A 21,454-nucleotide genomic window follows, 5' to 3' on the forward strand; every position below is an offset into this window, starting at 1 on the left:
CAGAGTGAGTTCCCAATTGCAGAATTCAGAAAAGAAGGTGTTGGTAGAAAGGATCCAGATGATGCAGACTGTGAAGCGGTCATTGAAGTGTAGAATATAGTGTTGGGCAGCATGCTCAGCAACTGGGTGGCACAACTGTCTCTTGGCCATAGTTTCTCAGTGGCCATTCATGAGGACATACAGCTTGTTGGTTGTTATGTCCATGTAGACCACCGTGTAGTGTTTGCAGTTTAGTAGGTAGCCCTGCCTTTGAAGGATAGGTGATGCTTGTGATCAGACTGAAGTAGATGGCGGTAGAAGGATGTCTGAGACAATCTTGCATCTAGCACTGTTACTGGGAAGTTAGCCATGAGGGGAAGGGTGTGGGAGCTAGTGTTGATGAGGATGGAAGAGGACAATGTGTAGGTTTGATGAGTGACAGAATACTACTGTGGGAGAGGTGGGAAAGATGGTGGGTATAATATTAGTCATTTCAGGGCATGGCGATAAGTAGTAGAAACACTGATGGTGAATCTGATTCAGTTGTTCCAGTCCTGGGTGGTACAAGTCTCGAAGGGAATGCCCCTTCGGGGCCAGCCTTTGGGACTTAGGAAGGTGGTGGGTGACTGGAGAGAGAAGGCACGGGTGATCAGCTTGTGTACAAGGTTGTGAGGGTAATTTTAGTCCTTAAGGCCCTTGGGATAGTTGCAGAGGGACTGCTCATTGCTACAGATGTGACGGGTGTGGTTGTTTAGGCTGTGTGTAATGGACTTATTGGTATGGAATGCATGACAGTTGTCAAAGTGGAAGTATTGCTGCTGGTTGATGGGTTTGATATAATTGGAGGTACTGATGTAGCCATTCAAGTAGCGGAGATCAATATCAAAGGAGGTGGGTTGTCAGGTTGGGATGGACCAGGTGAATCAAATTGGAGAGAAGGTGTTGAGGTTCTGGAGGAATGAGGATAGGGTATCCTCACCCTCGATCCACATCATGAAGATGTCATCAATGAATCTGAATGAGGTGAAGGGTTTGGGATTCTGGGAGGTTAAGAAGGGTTCCTCTAGATGGCCCATGAACACTTTGGCATAGAATGGTGCCATGTGGGTGCCCATTGCTGTACCATGGATTTGTTTGTAGTTAATGCCTTCAAAGGTGAAGTAATTGTGGGTGAGGACATAGTTGGTCATGGTGACCAGGAAAAGCGGTTTTAGGTTTGGTATCCATCTGGCGTTGGGAAGGGTAGTGATCAATAGGAGCAAGGCCATGGACATTAGTAGAGAGGGAGAGGGTATATCATGTTGTAAAGAGAGTCAAAGGTAGAAGTGGTTGGTGTGTTTTATGTAGGATGTTTTATGTAGCAGGCTAGGTTATAGGTAATAGGCTGAAGACTTTGGTTGGTGTGAGCAGAGATTCTCTCAGTAGGGGCACAGCAATTGGCCACAATGCGTCGTCTTTGTGGTTGGGCTTATGGCTTTAGGAACCATGTTGCAGGTAGGAGTGCAGGGAGTGGTAGGAGTGAGGAGAGAGGTTGACCCAGGGGAGAGGTTTTACAGTGAGCGTAAGGATTTTAGGAGAGACTGGAGAGCCTTTTGGATTTTCAGATTGGGGTCACAGTGGGAAGGTTTGCAGGTAGAAGAATCTGACAGCTGGGGGAGTCTGTCAGGTACTCCCTGCATTTCAAAACCACAATGATGGAGCCTTTTTCGGCAGTAGGATTATAATATCAGTATCAATTTTTAGGTGATGGGGTTGTGATTTTTTCTTTGGATGTAAGATTAGCTTCCATGTTGAGCGATTTTTGGAATGATGGTGAGGTAGACTTTGAAGTTATGAAATTCTTGAACATTAACAGGGAGTGGATCATGATTGGATGGAATATGAACTGAGTTGCGTAAGGTTTAGCATTGATTTTAGGTGGAGCCCGATGGGTAGGGTTGGTGGCGAAAAGATGCTCGCACTGTAGGGACCAGAACCAGGAGAAGGGGACTTTAACAAGTCCAGTATGATTGAATTAGGGTCTGAGGCAAACGTTAAGACTTTAGGAAAGTTAAGGCTTTTGGAAAGGACCAATTCTTCTGTGGTAGTAAAGCTTTTGGTGAAGAAAAGGTTCGTGATTGCATTTGTTTTGGGTCTGGTAGTGGTAGTGGTAGTGATAGTGGTTGTGGTTGTGGTTGTGGTAATGGTTGTGGTTGTGGTAATGGTTGTGGTTGAGAGTTTCTGAGGGTGTGGTAAATGTTTGCGAGGCAGGGCCTGTCAGCTGTGAGGGGATGTGGAGGAAGTTTGGAGACTATAGTAGATAGTGGTGGTCCAAGTGGGGAGGAGGAGGAGGAGGAGGAGGACATGTTGGAGAGCTTTTTGGAGTGGTGATGTGCATGTTGCTCTAGTTCCTCGAGGGCAAGAGTTTGTGATAAATGAGATACAGGAATTTGGGATTGTAGAGCACGAGAATTTTGTGGATGGAGAGGAGGTATTGCAAGGTGGTTTTGGCCTGATTTATGTGATTTTGCAGGACAATTTTGGTGAAGGCTAAGAACTGATAGACTCTGAACAGGTGGAGGTCCTTGTCGAAGGAGGGATCGCATTCACAGAGGGTTAATTTTGATGATAAGGCCATCTGGGGGCTTCCATAAGCCAGGTGGCAATGTAGGGACAGTATTATGGACTTGGTCCAGTTATAAGAAAACTTCTCTCTATTGGTGCAGATGGAAGGAGGAAGTATCCATGTCATTTCCCACACATGCCACCCCCCACCCCGTCCCCAGTTCTTTATCTAACATCCTGACTGCACCTAACTGCCCTTCTCTGACCCCACCACGTCCCTCTCCACTTCGGCCTCCTGCTTATTACCCCTGTGAGCCACATTGCTTCTCCTGTTTTACACTGTTGCTCGCAGTCTGGCCTTGGTGGCCAGAGACAGTTGACATGTGTGTCTGAGTTGTGCTTGTGTGAATGTGTGTGTTGTTTACTTTAGAAGAAGGCCTTTTGGCTGCAAGCTCACTTGTTTAGCAATCATCTTGTTGAGAGTATTTGTGACTCACCATCTCCTCTGTATGGTGATTAGCAGTGTATCCTTCTTGTAATATTGTCATTGTTCCATCCTGGATTTTTGATTGTTTAAGTTAGTTCTGAATGTTTTATGAAAGTCTCGCGTATTGTAAGTTATCCTGTATTTCAGTTATCATTCCTTTCCATGTTTTCTCTTGAGATTTCCAGTAATTTTGACAGTGTTTTTCCTTACTTCTTGGAAGTTCTTTGAATTTTCTGTTGTTTTCTGAGAACACCAGTCAACCCTGCTTTCCGAAACCCTTTGATTGCCATATGTCCTTCTGCTGATCTCCTGTTTCCTTTGCACTTTCAACCAGTGTTGTTTTTAACTGTTCTTAACATTGGTAGTCCTTCTGATTCAAGCTCATCTTAAAATCTTTGTTTGTTCTAAGTTTCTCTGTGTCAAACTGCATGATGCGGCTAGCGTTTTTAGCATGATGGGCTCTTGTAAAATTTTGAACTTAATTTTGGAAAGAAAGTGGTCTGAATCTAACTTTGCACCTGTGAGGGCTTTGACATTTTGAATTTCCTTCTCTGCAAGTCTTGGTAGTGCTACATGATCAATCTAGAACCACCGTAGTAGGGAAATGGCAGATAACTATGTTTTCTACACATTTTATTGAAGAACAAACTACAACATGTGTAGTGGTGCTCTGCTATGCCAACAACTTCTGAGGCACATGCTGAAGACGGTGAGTGTGGAGATGTTCATGCAAGTAGGGGCCAGCAACTTGCTATTACGCCAGTGATCATCAGTGGAGTCCACGGCAGCACATGTACCATCTGGGCATACCTCTGCAGCTTCATGCAGTGTGTGGTGGGAGGCATGGAAAGCCTTTGTGATTCTTATAGAGGAAGACAGCCCCTGCCGTGGTGTCCATCCTTGCAATTGGAGGCCTGTCCAGGTGCTAGTAGTTGAGCATCTGTACGGCCCTGGTCTTGAATGGGCGGAAATGAATTTCTTAGTCAGGCAAAACCTTAACAAGACACATTAGCAACACCTGGCCCTTCAGTGGGTGTAGGCACCTCAGTAGTGTTAGACTCAATGCAGAAATTCATTGACAGTATGACTTTGCCTGTAACAATTATTTTGATCCTTGAAACTGATTGAACTGAAGAAGAAAAGACAATTTTGGATCAGATATTATTGAGCAGGACAGAATCGGACATGCTCAATTTTTAAATCTCAAAGAACCTGGAAGGTAAGAGAGAGGCTCATTTTACTACAAACAAATAAGTGTGTCTGGTAATACATTGATACGTGACAGTGGTAACAGTGTGGCTACAACTGCCTCTAATCGTGTTGGAATAAATACAGTTGATAATGTGTCCCAAGGAAGAAGACAAACAACTGTGATTGTGCAATTCCTTGCAATTATGTGATGCAGTACGTAAATGATAGGACTTGGTAGAATGGAGCAAAACGTTGGAAAAATGAGGATCAAGGAAATGGTATTGGCAGTTGGTCCTATTTCCAGTCAGTTGTTCTGTTTGCAGTGACCGACAGTTGTACACACTGATGCCTCAAGGCAGGGCCAATCATCTTGATTTTTTGGCCCATACTAGAAGAATTAATTTGCCATTCCTTCAGATGTATACAAAAAGATTGTCTGTAGGTAGAGTGTCAGACATTGAGTAAATTATTTATAAAAGGTTGGGATAGGAAGCTCAGCTTGATAAGTAGAACGATTACATCACCTCTAATGAGAAACAGAGGAAATTTATATTGTGTGAATAATACCTGTAGACCGAAGCAGTATTACAAATCAGAGTACCAGTTCATGTCCATTGTTTTGCCATATTTCAATGTGATCAATAACATTTTAGCTTTGATTGTTTGGGATATAATTATGTATATATTTACAGACACACAACAATGTCGAAATTATAAAAATAAATAAAATAAATATTCACAAGTTTTTAACAAGTGTAAATACTGCTTGTTCAATCTATGACGGTCATTTTTGAAGTAAGAACTGATGCACATTGTGTCCATACATGCTGTCACATGACGTCTGTTCGTAGTTGGCCATTCTTGGCTAGTCTCCCATTATGCCATCATTACGTTTCACGTCTCTGCCAGTGTTGATTGCATGGTTATACTGCTTCATTTGTCATTATTTCAATGAGTAGTCCTGCTGATTGCGCACTTGGTTATTTGGTTCCTAAATGCAAAACAAGTTTGTCCTACTGAAATTCGCAGACAGCACAGGTGTAATGAATGATGGGTGTGCGTAAAAGGTGTAGGCTGTTTAATGGAGGAAGGACAAATTTTCGTAATGAAGAATGATCTGGACAGTCTACTGTTGTGAATGAAGACTTGACACAAAAGTGAGGCAATTTGCCAAAACAGCTGCTTCATTATTGACAAGCTACATCAGAAATCTCTGCTACTTTGAAGAAGTAGCTTTTCACGTTGTTGCTGGCAAACTTCAGTTCAATAAAATGTGTGCAAGGTCGGTGTTGAAAATGTTGACAGAAGAACACACAAGAAAGCAAATGGATATTCTTTGTCTGTTTCGGAGCACTGTGACATTGTGACTGATGATGAAATGTGGAGTGTGCACGACACTCCAGAGAATAAACATCAATCCAGTGAGTGGCATCACTCAAACTCCCTGCAGAAACCATGAAAATTCGAACAAGAATCTTCAACATAGAAAATCATAGCCACAGTTTTTTTTGGAGTGGAAAGACTTTTTTCTGTTAGACTTTTTGCCAAGAGGAATGACATTAAATGCTGTGAGGTGCTGTGAAACATTATTAAAGCTTAGATGTACCATTCAAAGTCATTGGCGGGGACTGATCTCTAGCAGTGTCATTCTGCTTCACGGCAATGCTCGGCCTCACATTGTGGCAAGAAAAAGAAGCAACTGGACAAACTTGAATGGAAATTACTGGATCATCCACCATTCAGCCCTGACTTAACACCACCAGACTGTCATCTCTCTCCAAAATTGAAGGAATTTCATGGTGGAAAACACTTTGAAAATGATGTGTCGAAAGAAATTGTTACTAACTGGTTTAACAGTCAAGTGGCAGAGTCCTTTGATGCTGAGATCCAAAAGCTGATGCCACAACTTGACAAATGTTCATGGTGCTTATGTTGAAAAGTGAAAAAGTGAGCATGTTGTAGTTTGTGATACGTTTTACATTCTTAACTAAAGTTTCTCTTACTACATTACAAATTGGTTCTTACTTTAAAAATGGTCCTAATATATCATTCATAAGAATAAATTCTCCCTTCCATGCTTTTATGCCCTGATGATTTTAAAAATATATTTTCTAAGAGTAGGTTGCTATGATGTCGAATAAAGTAAATAGTTACTTGATAGACAAATTAGTCAATGAATTGCATTGCTTAGTACAGACTGGCAGTATGGTGCCATTTTTGACCACTGTTCAGAAAGTGTAACATACCCATTATTCCCATTATTCATTAGGGTAATTACAATATTCCAGTTTATGCATATGAAACATCTTAATTTCGTATTCTAAACAGCTTACATTTTGTATATTTGTGCAAAAAAAGGCTCTAACAGGTTAGATTCATGTTAGTAAGTAATTACATAGCTAGCATATTTAAAAACAAAGATTTAGTCACATCCGTCAGCTATAGGTGAGTGGTTGGCTTCCATTTATTGTGTGTTATTCCACCCAGGCATTTCCGTTTTTGTTGTTCATTGCTGATTTGGCTCTCCTCCATCCCACTTTTTTTAACACTCGTTGCTGTCATTCTTTATTCATCTACAACTTATTTTTCCAGTGATTATTCGATTATATGTCAATACATTCTTCTCTTCTACCATACGTGCGTTCAAAACACACAGTGGTCATCCTCTTACGTGCATCTTCAGTGCCTACTGTTGTAAAGGCCCACCACAGTAACAACACCTTTACTACAACTCTTTGCTCTCACCACGATGCCCTCTTTTTGAAAATTTGCTTTGTTGACCTATTCTGCATTCTGTATTCCCAAAAACTTTGTCCACCTTTAGTGGAACCCACTGCTCCTCAGCACTTGTCCTATAATGCTATTGTCACCCTTTCTTCCAAAACTGTGACCCTTGCAGAAGTCTGAGTACTTTCTAAACACCTAACATTTAGCCCAAAACACAAGTTCAACCTAGCACGACTTGTAAAGGATCTTCTTTTCTTTACCCATTTTCTACACTGGAAACATTTCGTTGCCACACACCCTATTGACAAAAGCCAACGTAAAGCATTGGGTTCAGACACTCCCAGTCATCCTCCAACCGTGATCCTCCTCCCATTCCACCCAGTTATCCCTTGGTAGCTTTTAAAGAATTCTTCACTTCTAACCTAGCGTCACCTTGCTTTTTAAATCCCTCCCTAGTGAGTCCAATATCACTCCTATGGAACACACAGCTGCCATAACCTGAAAACCAATCCAGGTCTTATAATCCTTCCCACAGACAAAGGCTCCATGATTGAGCTCATGAGTGATAGAGACTATGTGACTAAGAGTTTCCGCCAACTTTGCAGCATCTCTACTTACAATCCCAACAACTGTGATCTCATCCCAGAAATCCCTCAGGCTCTCCAGCAGCTCTTCAAGGCCACAGGTCTATCCCAAAACCTGACAACTCAATCCTGAATCCATCTCCCCCCCTCACACCAGCAACCTGCCACACTCCTATGTTTTGCTTACGCCCAGTCTCCATGAAGCTAACACTGCAGATCTCACTGTTGATTGTCACAATGTGTGTGGTTACAATGCTCCCAATAACCAAAAGTCTGCTTTCATTGATCAATGCTTCTAAACTACTGTTCATAATCTTCCACCCTACATTCAAGACACTTCACTTCTTTCACTGCATTCCCACAGTTACTGTGCCCTTTCCTCCCGACTCCTTGTGGTTCACTTTCTATCTGATTTTCTTATACACAAGCATCCTGAATGCCTATGACCTTGTGGCCATGGAACACTACCTTTTCCAACGTCCTCCTAATAGCAAACCCACCACCTTTTTCATAATCTGTCTAGTCAGCCACATTCTGACCCACAATTATTTCACTTTCAAAGGCCAAGTCTTTAAACAAGTTGAAGGCAGTGCCATGGGTACTTGCATGGCACCATCCTATGTCAACTTATTTATGGACCAAATATATGGTGGGGGAGGTTGGGACTGCATGGAGGATGTGTAAGGATTTCCCAGAAAAACTTCTGTAGTGTAGTCAAAACCACCTTGGCGATATGTGCAACTGCCCACATCCCTAATATTCTACCAATGAGCTGCAGTCTGCCACCTGCATTACCAATAACAGACACTACGTGATCATTCTATTTCATGTCCCTACCATATATATATACAAGCACGACTACAGTAGCACAGATAATACAGTGTAGTCGTGTGTGACACTGTAGCTGTGTATATGTGCTTTTTGGTTACCTTTGAAGGATGGCTTTGTCGTAAAACTCAGTAACATTTTAAATCTTTTTTATGCACTTGTCAATTGCTCAACATTCAGCAATATGGAAAATGGTTAACTTACAGGTTCCATTAGTAATGAATAAACAAAGTGTTTCAGTTATCCCATTGGTGAATTCAATTCCTGGTTAGCTTAATTTGTGCCGAAACTAGAGATTTGTGACAGTGGATTAACTTCATTTTTTTGAAATTATCAATTTATTTATGTGTGATACTATGCACAACTATTACATTTATTTGTAAGTGTTGCAACTTCTGTATTATCTAAAATTTGTCTCCTAAGAATACTTTTATTTGTGGCACTTTTGGGTGACCTAAGAAGCCAAAAGCCTTTTCATTACTAAATGGATTGTTGTAGAACATGTAGAGTGAGTGATTTAGACTTTATGTAATAATTACAACCACATAAAGGAAAAATGAAGTGACTCAATACATTTATACAGGCTGTGAACCCAAAATGATTAAGATCAAGAAAAGAGTTTTCTTCTACAGTCATATTTTAAACAGGTAAAAAAAGGCCAGAATTACTTTTGTAACAGCATATATTGGGAATACTCAATACATTAAGGGTGCATGAAAGAACTGTCGGTTCAAAACTTTGTATTTGAACATCAGGTGTGCACTTGTTTCGAATAGTCTAGTGTTGCTGCAAAAGGCAAAGATCCAAGTTCATATCACTGTGTACCGCACAGTTTAATCACTTACGAAGTTTAGCATCATTAACAGTGTTTTATTAGTCAATCACATATTAGTAATTGTCTTATTTTCAACAGGATGGGATTACTCACCCTACAGATTCTTCACTACGTAAATTTTCCTGCAAATGCTTACATGAGTTTATCGTGTGGTCTGTCAGGCAACTTAAACAGGAAGAACTGGAGAAGTCACCACTTAATATTGAAGCTGTAGTGAAACGAATTTGTTTCCTTTGCACTCATCCAAGTTTTTCTAAACGACTAGGTAAGTGCTTTGGATGTAATTAACATCTCTATAATTCTATCTTGTATCTTATTACACTCATGTTTGAAATTAAATGGGAAAATGGGAAACTGTAATTTGTTAGTAATATTTAGATTTCATATCAATTTTATGATTGAGGATATGCCACCAACAGTCATCTTGGTTAGCAGCAAGACAAGAGAATATTTACTTAACTAATGATTCTTATTTTTGTTTCTAAACTATTATCTAATCAGACTCACTCCTCCCCTAACACACCGATGTGCATCCCTGTGTTCTCTCTCTCTCTCTCTCTCTCTCTCTCTCTCTCTCTCTCTCTCTCTCTCTCTCTCTCTCTCTCTCTCTCTCACGCACACACACACACACACCACTTATTAGGCTGGTATCATTATTGATATGATGGTGATGGTTGTTGATGGTCTGACTTGAGGTAACAGGATTGATGGCGAAGAGTAAGATGGGAGGAGGTTCAGGGATGGTGCCTAAGGGTGAGCAATGGCAGGGAAATGGAGGAAAAAGAGTAGTAGTCAAAAGAAAAGAAAAGTGGATGAGCACAAAAATGAGGAAAGAAAATCCAGGATGAAAAATGGTAATACCATGACTGTGGACCGTTTGCTAAGGGATTTTAGCATAAGAATTGTTGGTAGCATATGTCTTCATGTTTTGTTAGTCTATGTGTTGACTAGGTAATAGTTTCATAAATGTTTCGACATGACCTGTGAGCAGTATGCCATGATTAGTAATGAGTAATGACTGGCCATGATGTGGGGAGCTGATTTGTTCCTACTCTGCCTGCTCATTATCTTCCACCTCATCCTCTTCGTCCTCATCCTCTTTCGTCCTCATCCTCTTCGTTCCCATCCTCTTTCACCTCGTCCTCTTTCGTCCTCGTCCTCTTTCGTCCTCGTCCTCTTTCGTCCTCGTCCTCTTTCGTCCTCGTCCTCTTTCGTCCTCGTCCTCTTTCGTCCTCGTCCTTCTCCTCACACAGATCCCCTGACATCTTGCTCTACTGCATACTCTCGACAACATCTACTCCCATGACTTTATATACTTCTTATTGTTTACCAAAGTAAATTGCCTCTTGTCTTCCTTTATCGCAGTCAGTGTAATGTAAGAGAACTTTATTAGACTGATGTAGCCAATAAAATCTAAGATTTTGTGCAAAACGTTGTGAAAAAACGCTTACCTCACTCATGAACTTGGTTTTGACTGAGCTACCTTTTGTATTTTAGAGGTAAAACTTTTTGTGTGCAAATATTTTTAGAATTTTCTGAACTTTCACCTTTTCCTTCTACAATTTGCAGCTAGAATGATTTCTTTCATTGTATGGTGGTTCTTTGAGGTTAATATATTTTATGTATGAGTTTTTATTTATCAGTGTTTATGCTTTAATCTTCAAGCTGTGATTTGCCCCAAAATCCCTCTCAAATACTTATACAGGATGTAATTAATAACAGTTCACATTGTATCGATGTTGTGTAGGGGAAGTAGAGATGAACAACTTGATACAGGACACATGTTGTCTACCAAGCCAGAAAACAATTTCAAATTGACCTGCAAAGTCATCCTAAGCTACAGCACATGCTCACTGTGTAAAATTTTAAATATCTTCTCCCCCTCGTCTCACACCACTAGTTTAGTCCATTTTAACAGTTCGAAACTCATTTATTTTTCACATTAAAATAATCCTTGATTATTAAACACAACTTGTTCTGATGCTTACAAATTGTATAATTTTGAGGTAAAATTTACACAGACATCAGTTTTACAAATTGTACGTATGAGAACAAGATGTTCTTAATATTCAAGGATGGCTTTAGTGTGGAACATAAATGAGCTTCAAACAGTTAAGACAGAGGACAAGAAGATATTCAAAAACGTGCACAGTGTGCATGCACTCTAGCTTAGATGGCTTTTGTAGGCCAATATAAGATTGTTTTCCAGTTTGAAAGATCAAAAGTGTCCTGTATCAACTTTTTAATCCAAACATCCTCTACACCACTGTGCACTGTTGTAAACAGTTATCATTTACGCCAGGTATAAAATACATATATAATGCAAGGCTGCTGATAAACAGTGATCTCTGCAGACTCCCATCCTGTCATTTGAGCAGACTGCAAATATATTTGTTGTTAATAGTTATGGAAAGTGACTGTGAACAAATTTAATACAGAATTCCACATACCATTTTTATATCATTTGTGACTATATTGTGAATGATACGTGCATAACATTAGTTACATGAGCTAACATTGTTCTGTGCAGGTTTCTCTGTGTGTTCATCTTTTCCTGGCCATAGATTTGCTGTTAATTGTTGAAAAATCATATCATAGCTTTATTTTTGTTTCTAAATTAATTTTTATTTATTTTGTTTTGTTGACCAAGGATATTTTTCTGATACTCATATTTCCTCATTCAGGTTCAGCACTCGCATTTAATAGCATTTATAGAAAACTGCGGGAGGAGAAAACTATTATTGACAGGTTCTGGTTTGATCTTCTTTATTATATGCTAAGTAATCTCTCCATTGCCGACATTGGTGATAGTATAATTGGTGCTGTGAAAGAAGTACGTTCAGCAGTTTATCACATAACACGAGTACTTCAAGAGAAACCCGATCTTTTCAATCAGGTATGATTTTGATCATTACTTATTATTATTAGCAACTTAATATTTAACTGTGGCGATACACACACACACACACACACACACACACACACACACACACACACACAGAGAGAGAGAGAGAGAGAGAGAGAGAGAGAGAGAGAGAGAGAGAGAGATAGAGAGAGAGAGAGAGCGCTTGAAACTTGTAAAGAAGAATTGAGGAAAGGGAAAGGAAATCCGTGGAGAAATACACGTGGAAAGTCGGTTAGATGCCCAGCAAAGAAAATTGAAAGAGAAGTTCACTGTATTGTGTCAGTCATGTTTGCAAGATATTGATATGAGTTATTTACAGACAAATTAAAAGACTGGTAGCAGCCAACCTTGGGGGATATCAGTTTCGGTTCCTCAGAAATTTAGGAACAAGTGAGTCATTATGTATCATATATCTTATCTTAGGAGATAGACTGAAGAAAGGCAACCTACATACATTTGTAGGTTCAGGAAAAAGCTTTCAACTATGTTCACTGGATTACACTCTTTGAAATTTTGAATGTAGAAGGGACAAATGTAAGGAGCAAAGGTTGATGTATGGTGTGTGCAGAAACCAGCATGTGGTGTTGAGTCAAAGGACATGAAAGGGAAGGAGTGGTTGAGAAGAAGGTGGGACAAGGTTGTAGACCATCTCCAACATCATTCAGTCCAGGCATTGACTGAGCAGTTAAAGAAACTTTGGGAAATTTTGTAAAGAGAATGAAAGTCAGGTAGAAGAAATAAAAACTGTGAGTTTTGCTGATGACATTGTAATTCTGTCAGATGACAAAGGATCGATCAGTGGAACAGTAAAGAATAATGTCTTGCAAAGAGTTTATGAAGTAAATATCAACAATAGTAAAACAAAGATAATGGAGAGCAGTTGAATTAAATCAAGTGGTACCTGAGGGAATAGAGTAGGAAATAAAACAATGAAAGCAGTAGATGGGTCCAGCAAAATAACTGAGAATGACTGAAACAGAGAGGCTATAAAATGCTGACTAGTAATAACAAGAGAAGCATTTGTGTGACAGAAGCAGTTGTTAACATTTAATATATGTAATTTTAGGGTTTCCTGGTGTAGGAAGATCTTATATTATGATTGGCTGTTCAGCTGGGTAGTGTTGTCTAAAAGGGTGATAATTCAGCAAACCGACTTCTTGTCATCTTCAGGCATTCCTGACAACTAATAATATCTGTGCGGTGCTGCCTTTATATCTCCTCTCCTCACCATCCCACCATCTCCAGCCAGCATCTCCAAGTACAGACCTGGTGCAGTGATGGGGCAAGCACAGCGTCTGGCATCGATCCAGGGCCTTCAGTAGCTCTGTAGCCAGTGCTGGACATGTATCTCTGCTGGCATGGCGACAATGTTTCTTCATCCTCTTCATTTGTCATGGTGAGGGTGGACCTCCATGTAGACTGCCACTGTGCTCTGAATATGCTCACAGCTGGGTCCCAGACCTTGCTTGATTGCAACCCACTGTTATATATTAGTCTATTGGGCAGTTGGATCTCTACAGCTTCTTTGAGAATACAATCCCAGAAGGTACTGGATTGTTGCAACAACTTGGTGTCATAATAATTCATCATATGTCCATGGGAGATGCAGTGCTCTGCCACAGCAGACTGTCGGCTGAATGTTGTATGTGTGGCATTTATGCTCAGTGCATATCTCCTGTATTGTCTGGATACTCTGTCCTACATGTGTTCCCACACTGGCAAGGTATGTGATAGACTCCTGGTTTCAGAAAACCTAGGGCATCCTTGACTGATCTTAATAAGGTTTTCGTCTTGGCTGGTGGTTGGAACATGCATTTGACACTGTGTTTCTGGAGTGTTCTTTTGACTTTTGCTGATGCATTCCCGACATATGGAATAATCACCATTGTGACCACTTTGTCTCCAACTTCAGCAGACTGGTCTGGAGTTTCTTCAGTTTCAGGTCTCATTGTGTCTGCTCTTTGTTGTGACCAAATTTATGGAATACAGTGCAGATCATCTGCTAGACTCATCGTTACATTTTGCGTGCTCTGTACAGTAGTGTGCTTTGGACACCATCTCACTGTGAAGGGGTGTGTCAGCTGCAGGTATGCAAACACAAATCTTTACAAATTGGTTTAAGGGAGACACTTTGTCCTAGCGTGACGTCTAATCTTCATTTGATGAAGCACATCCAAAAATGTTAGTTGAGATTTTCCTTTATTTCCCTCATTAATTTGATGTTTCTGTGTGACTAATTCGGATTTTGTAGAAAGTCTTTTAGGTGACGTCATCCATGTGGTCAGATTATGAATGCATCCTCTGGATATTGAAAAAAACACAAGGGGTTGTAGACAGCTAGCTCTAGGGCTGCTGCTTCAAATATCTCCATGAATATATGGGCCATCACTGCTCTGTCTGTTTGTTCAGAACATAGGCTGATGTAAGCATGAATTCAAACAGCTGTGTTAGTGCTGGCCCAAACTTCTCTCCTATGAGGCTTATGGAGTCTCTTTGAGGCACCCTTGTGAAGAGAGATACTGCACCGAAGCTCACCAAGAGGTCTTCTTGGCCTAATAGAAAGTGTTGGAGCTGCTGAATGAAACGTGCTGAATTCTGTATATAGTGCTGGCATTTGCCCACAAAGGAGCTGAGCATCACTGTCAGATGTTTCACTAATTCATATAATGTTGGTACAACCAATTTTGCTAATGATAGGATGAAGAGGCATTTCTTGCTTGTAGTCTTTAGGTAGTGCATAAAGTCTAAGTTACACAGCTGCCCAAGTACGAAGTTTATTCACCATCTACTTGTCTGGGAATGTGTGTTTGAGAAGCTCATTGGTCTTCCTCATCACTCAGTTGACAGGATTGTCCTCAATTTTCTTGTATATCTTGTCCTCTAATAAGTCGTACAATTTTTGTTTGTAAACATGACTGGGCAGCATGGCCATTCGATTCCCAATGTCTGCTGGGAGGATGACTGTCTTATAATCTTTTTGTAGCTGCTGAAGTGCTTTTCTCTCTTTCTTGGAGATGTACAGCTTTGGTGGAGGAGCCGTATTAGTAAGTGTATGGAATATTTCACATCTTCTTTTCTGTGCTGTCCTGTGCAAGTGCAAAGGCAACTTGTGCCACAAAACTTCAGGAGTTCTGATGACCAAGTGCTATCTGCCAGGTGCCACATTTGTATCAACACCCCTTCCCGCTGCCTTCAGCCCTCAAAATTCGCACATCAAGTACCTCTACAGGGAGGAGATGCGCAGCCAAATTAAGAAGCTCGACAAGCTTTGGAACAGGATGGAGTGCTTTTTGGCTTGCTTGTGTGTTTGCTGGGATGTAAGGGGGGACTCAAATCTACCGTCTTTTGTATAGGTCTTGTTCATCACATCAGAACTCCAGCAACCAACTGGATCACCAGAAGAGTCACCCTCTCCCTAGTCATAGAGAGGATCTGGTGCACTCAACCTAGACTTGATGAGACCTCGAGAGATATCTTCTCGCTCCACCTGCAGTTGGCGTTGACACTGTCCCCTGACTCGTGGTACTGGATAAATAAAGTTAGATGGACTCAAGCCAACAAGGCATGGCAATCAGCCACCTGCTGACAGACAGCTAAATCCAAACACCTGGCTGCTAAACCATTGTAAGAAGAATCACAGAGAACTGTCATTAGCTGTGCAGAGAAAGTAATTGACAATGTTATCTAGTCTGTATTAGGAAAGGGGCATAATATTGCACTGACTCGATGGCTACAGCAACAGCAGAATTTATTATCACTGTGGAACAGGTTGCCCTTCCACTTCCACAGGATACTGCAGAAGAAATAAGACATGCAACAAGCCATACTTTTATCAGGTCTGCTCTACTGAAGCCAAATATCGCCAAGGAAGAGAGAAGGTTGGGGGGGGGGGGGGGGGGGGGGCTACGAGAACACTCTGAGACAATCATCCTCCCAGCAGACAAAGGGAATTGTATGGTGCTGCTACCAAGTCATATTTACAAACAAAAATTGTACAATTTATTAGAGGTTAACACATACAGGAGAACTGAAGATGATCATGCCAACTAAGTGATGAGAGAGACTGATGAGCTTCTCAGACACATTTTCCCAGACAAGTAGATGGTGAACAAACTTTGTCCACAAGCAACTGCACCACCTAGACTTAATGGACTACCTAAAGCCCACAAGCAAGAAATGTCTTTTCAGCTAATTATTAGCAGCACTGGCACAGCAACATTATATGAGTTAGTGAAACAGCAGACGGTGACGCTCAGCCCTTTTGTGGGCAACTGCCATCTCCACAAACGGAATTCAGCAGATTTCATTCAGCAGCTCCAGAACTTTTCAACTGAACAAAGAAGACCGAATGGTAAGCTTTGATGTGGCACCTCTCTTCACAATAATACCTCTAAGAGATTGTCTAAGCCTTATGGGAGAGACATTTGGGGCATCGTAATAAAGCTATTAGAATTTGCGCATATTTCAACCTGCGTTCTGTTCAATGGAAATTACTGTGAACAAACATATGGAGCAGTGATGGGCTGCCCACTATCACCAGTGGTGGCCAGTATGTTTATTGAGGCATTTGAAAAAGCAGCCATGGATTTGACTGTCTAAAAGCCATCGTGCTTTATTTGATATGTAGACTACATGCTTATAATCTGACCACATGCACGATGTCACCTACTAGACTTTCTGCAACATCTGAATTCACCGCAACAGAACATCATATTCATGATGGAGATAGGTGAAAACCATCAAGTTCTATTTCTGGATGTGCTTGTCAAATGAAGACCAGCACAAAGTGTGTATTGTAAACTGATACATACAGATTTTTACTTGCATGCCTCCAATTGTCATGCCCCTTCACAGCAAGAAGGTGTCCTAAGCACAGTAGTTCACAGAGCTCATGAAATCTTGGACCATCTGTCTAGCAGATGAATTGGAGGATGTACAGTCCAGAAAGTACATAAAGGAAGCATTCAGCAGATGTGTCTCAGCCATCAGGAATGCCTGAAGTTGGCAATATGTTGGCTCACCGAAATATCATACCTATTAGACGATGCCACTCTGCTGAAAGTCCAAGTACTACTCAAGAACATCTAATAGAAATTTAATATTAGGAAGTATTTTCTGAAGGTATTTGACAATAAATTTTCTTGAAATGTAGTGCTGTAGAAGAGTGCTATAAATTAGATGAGTAGCTTGAATAACTAATGAGGAGATACTGAATATAACTGGGGAGAAAAGAAATCTTTGGTATAAATTTACAAAAAGAGGGGATCTGGATGTACTTGCTTAGTCTGGTTAATCTTTATCCGTACTTTTTTTATTTAGTGGTCTTCCTTTGGTATTGAACATTACCAACAGATTTTATTTTCTTTCTCGTCCTTCCCTCCTTGTTTTATTCCTTCTTATTATTACTATTTTAACTTCAGTTATTTAATTTCGCTCCCCATCAGTTACCCACTATGTACCCTAATCCTATACCACTTCATTACATTCATTCCAGAAACATGCTTTCACCCTAGCCAAACTGCAATCCCACATACTTTTCCTCTGGTCCTGATTAACCTTTGGAATTACCCCTAAAGGACTTACCCCAAAAGTTCCCATCTCTGGGTGCAATCCCTCCTTCGACCAGTCTCTCCTGGACTTCCAGAACCTTCAATCCTTAGCCCTTACCCAACTTGTCCTGAATCTCTACACTACTTCGTGTAACCACCACTCCCAACAGCTCCTATCTCTCTTCAGAGTCCTCTGCCTCTCAAACCCCTGCTTGGAGAACACACTCAAGAACATCATCCTAGAAGCCAGCCGCAAACTTGAGTTCCATGCCACACACCACCTGAAAAAACTACCCACAGTGCTAGGGCAACACCTAAGAAGTGGGATCCCTCTCCCTATCCCTCACAAACACCAACCACAACAGCACCTTCAACAAACCCCCCTCATAGCCAACAAACCTAGCCTAGCCACCCTACTCAATCTCCCAATCCCAACTCATACCCCACACAGACCAAGTCTCAACTATAACCACAGTCAAATGCCACATATCACTAGTACCAATTCAGTTCTAAATCTCTCATCCATATCCCTCTCTCCTTCAGACACATCTGTTCTATCAAAAGGCTTAACCCCTTAGCCCCACACCTAAATTCAACCACACTGCTCTGGTTAAAGATCTCCTCTCATTCACCCAGAACTTCAACTGGAAATATCACTTCACCATCCAAACACAGCCCCCAAATACTAAACCCAGTGTTGAACCCTGTCTAGAACAGTTCCGACCGCCTCCCCAAAGGGATCCTCCTCCCCTCCCCCAAAACCTTCCCCTGCAGACATTTCAGGAATTCCTCACATCCAGTGTTGCCTCCCAGTCCTTCTTGAAGAACATCCCGACAACCCCCAACATTACCCCAGCTGCATTCCATGCCATTAAGGAGCTGAAAAGAAACCGTTCTGTTATCCTCCCGGCGGATAAAGGCTCCACAGCTGTGGTACTTGTCCTTGTGGAGTATGTGGCAGAACGACTGCGTCAACTCTCCGACACCTCAACCTAGAAAGCTGTTACCCAGGATCCCATTCCATCTATCCAGACTGAGCTACAGAAAATGCTAAAAATCCAAGGTCCCTCACAAGGCCTCACAACAGCTTCCATAGAACTGCTCACTCCACCTGAGCCACATACCCCTACCTTCTACCTATTACCCAAAATCCACAGAGAGAACCATCCTGGCCGTCCCATTGTAGCTGGCTTCAAAGCCCCAACAGAACGTATCTCAGCTCTGGTAGACCAACACCTCCAACCTATCACCCGCAGACTCCCAGCCTACATCAAAGATACAAACCACTTCCTAGAACACCTCAAATCCATTCCCACTCCTCTCCCACCTGAAACCTTTTTTGTCACCATAGATGCCACATCCCTTTACACAAACATCCCACATACCCATGGTATCTGTGCCCTTGAACACTACCTCTTCCAACGCCCACCCAAAGATCTTCCAAAAACCTCGTCCCTTATCACACTAACCAACTTCACCCTCATCCATAAATACTTCACTTTTGAAGGCCAGACCAACAAAAATTTCAGAGGAACGGCCATGGGAACCAGGATGGCTCCGTCCTATGCCAACCTCTTCATGGGCCGCATAAATGAGGCTTTCCTGAAGACCGTACAGCTGCTTCCCCTGGCCTGGTATAGGTTTATAGGTGACATCTTTGTGGTCTGGACTCATGGTGAAGAAACACTCCTTAATTTCCTCCATAACCTCAACTCCTTTTCAAGTCTGAATTTCACCTAGTCCTTCTCCAAAACCCAAGCCTTCTTCCTGGATGTTGACCTTCATCTTGAAGCTCGCATCCACACCTCTTCCCACATCAAACCCACAAACAAACAACAGTACCTTCACTTTGATAGCTGCCATCCATTCCACATCAAACGCTCCCTTCCCTACAGCCTAGGTATTCGTGGCAAAAGTATCTGCTCCAGTGATGAATCCCTCAACAATTACACCAATGACCTGACCAGTGCTTTCCACTCCTGCAACTATCCTGCAGACCTTGTCCACAAACGGATCTCCCGAGCAATACATTCCTCCGCGTCCAACAACAATGTTCCTACCGCCAGACCACACAGAAGCATGCCCATTGTCACCCAATATTATCCTGGCCTCGAATACATCAACAAATTACTCCGCCAGGGATATGACTTTCTCAATTTAAGCCCTGAAATGAGACCATCCCTTGACAATATTCATCCCACACCACCCAGAGTTGCCTTTCGTTGCCCCCCCCCCCCCCCCCCCCCCCCCCTAACCTCCGTAACATCCTTGTCAAACCCTACAATATTCCCAGATCACCTTCTCTAACCAGCGGTTCCTACCCCTGTAACCGACCCCGCTGCAAAACCTGCCCCATGCTTCCCCCCCACAACCACCTTCTCCAGTCCTGCTACTGGTGAAACATACACACAATTCAAGGCAGGGCCACATTTGAAACAACACATGTCATTTATCAGCTGACGTGCCTGCACTGCACAGCCTTTTACATCTGTATGACGACAACTAAACTGGCTGAGCACATGAACGGGCACAGACGTGCTGTCCGCCTAGGAAATGTCCAATACCCAGTAGCAGAGCCTGCCATCCAACATAATTCTAGGGACCTAGGAAACTGCTACAACGTATGTGCCATTTGGCCTCTCCCACCCAACACCAGTCCCTCGGAACTGCGGAGATGGGACCTTGCACTCCTACACATCCTTTCATCATGCCATGCCCCTGGACTGAACCTACGTTAACCAACCCCACTCCCATTTACTCTTCAGTCTTTTTCTTTTTCCTCTCCTCTTTAGCCATTCACACATCTTTTCATCCTACATAGTTGTGTTTATCTTTATACTATATACCTCTTTACTTCTGTATGCATCTTCTTTGGTTTGAACCTGGCACAATACTTAACAGTAGAATATCTTTGACTTCCCTCTGACAACCATGCCTCCATCCTTGTTACCCTCCCTGTTGACCTTTACCTGTTGCTTCATAACCTGGGTTGTGAGTAACTGAATCCACTTTCCCTTCTTCCCTTCTTTTTCCACTCTCTCCTCCCTGATGAAGAAACAAAGTTCCGAAAGCTAGGAATGTAAAATTTCTGTTCTGTTTTGTGTTATCTATCGGCTGTAATGAGCTGAGATAAGTACTGGCCATTCCCACTATCTCTTTATATAGAGGGTCTATACAAGGCCGATGTACTTTCGGACAATATTATGGAAATGTAAGAGGATGTAGACGAAGATGAAATGGGAGATACAATACTGCGTGAAGAGTTTGACAGAGCACTGAAAGACCTGAGTCAAAACAAGGCCCTGGAGTAGACAACATTCCATTAGAACTACTGACGGCCTTGGGAGAGTCAGTCCTGACAGAACTCTACCATCTGGTGAACAAGATGTATGAGACAGGTGTTGAAAGATGTGAAAATTACTGAACTATCAGTTTAATGAGTCACAGCTGCAAAATACTGACACGAATTTTTTACAAATGGATGGAAAAACTGGATTCCATAGAAATACTGGAACATAAGAGGCAATACTGACCTTACAACTTATCCTAGAAGAAAGATTAAGGAAAGGTGAATCTACATTTCTAGCATTTGTAGACTTAGCGAAAGCTTTTGACAATGTTGACTGGAATACTCTTCTTCAAATTCTAAAGGTGGCAGAGGCAAAGTACAGGGAGCGAAAGGCTATTTACAATTTGTTCAGAAACCAGATGGCAGTTACAAGAGTCGAGGGACATGAAAGGGAAGCAGTGGTTGGGAACGGAGAGAGGCAGGGTTGTAGTCTCTCCCCGATGTTATACAATCTGGATATTGAGAAAGCAGTAGCA

General features: G+C 41.8%; 1 protein-coding gene across 1 annotated transcript in view; it reads left to right on the forward strand.

Annotated features, from left to right (window-relative positions):
- LOC126341345 (DNA-dependent protein kinase catalytic subunit-like) overlaps nucleotides 1–21,454 on the forward strand; it is a 526,946-nt gene that overhangs the window by 150,901 nt on the left and 354,591 nt on the right. Inside the window, exons 18-19 of the mRNA XM_050001770.1 lie at nucleotides 9,254–9,440; nucleotides 11,860–12,071. Coding sequence (XP_049857727.1) covers nucleotides 9,254–9,440; nucleotides 11,860–12,071 — 399 coding nt within the window. The remainder of the gene's footprint in view (nucleotides 1–9,253; nucleotides 9,441–11,859; nucleotides 12,072–21,454) is intronic.

Source organism: Schistocerca gregaria, chromosome 1, assembly GCF_023897955.1.
Source record: "Schistocerca gregaria isolate iqSchGreg1 chromosome 1, iqSchGreg1.2, whole genome shotgun sequence".
Taxonomy (NCBI): domain Eukaryota; kingdom Metazoa; phylum Arthropoda; class Insecta; order Orthoptera; family Acrididae; genus Schistocerca; species Schistocerca gregaria.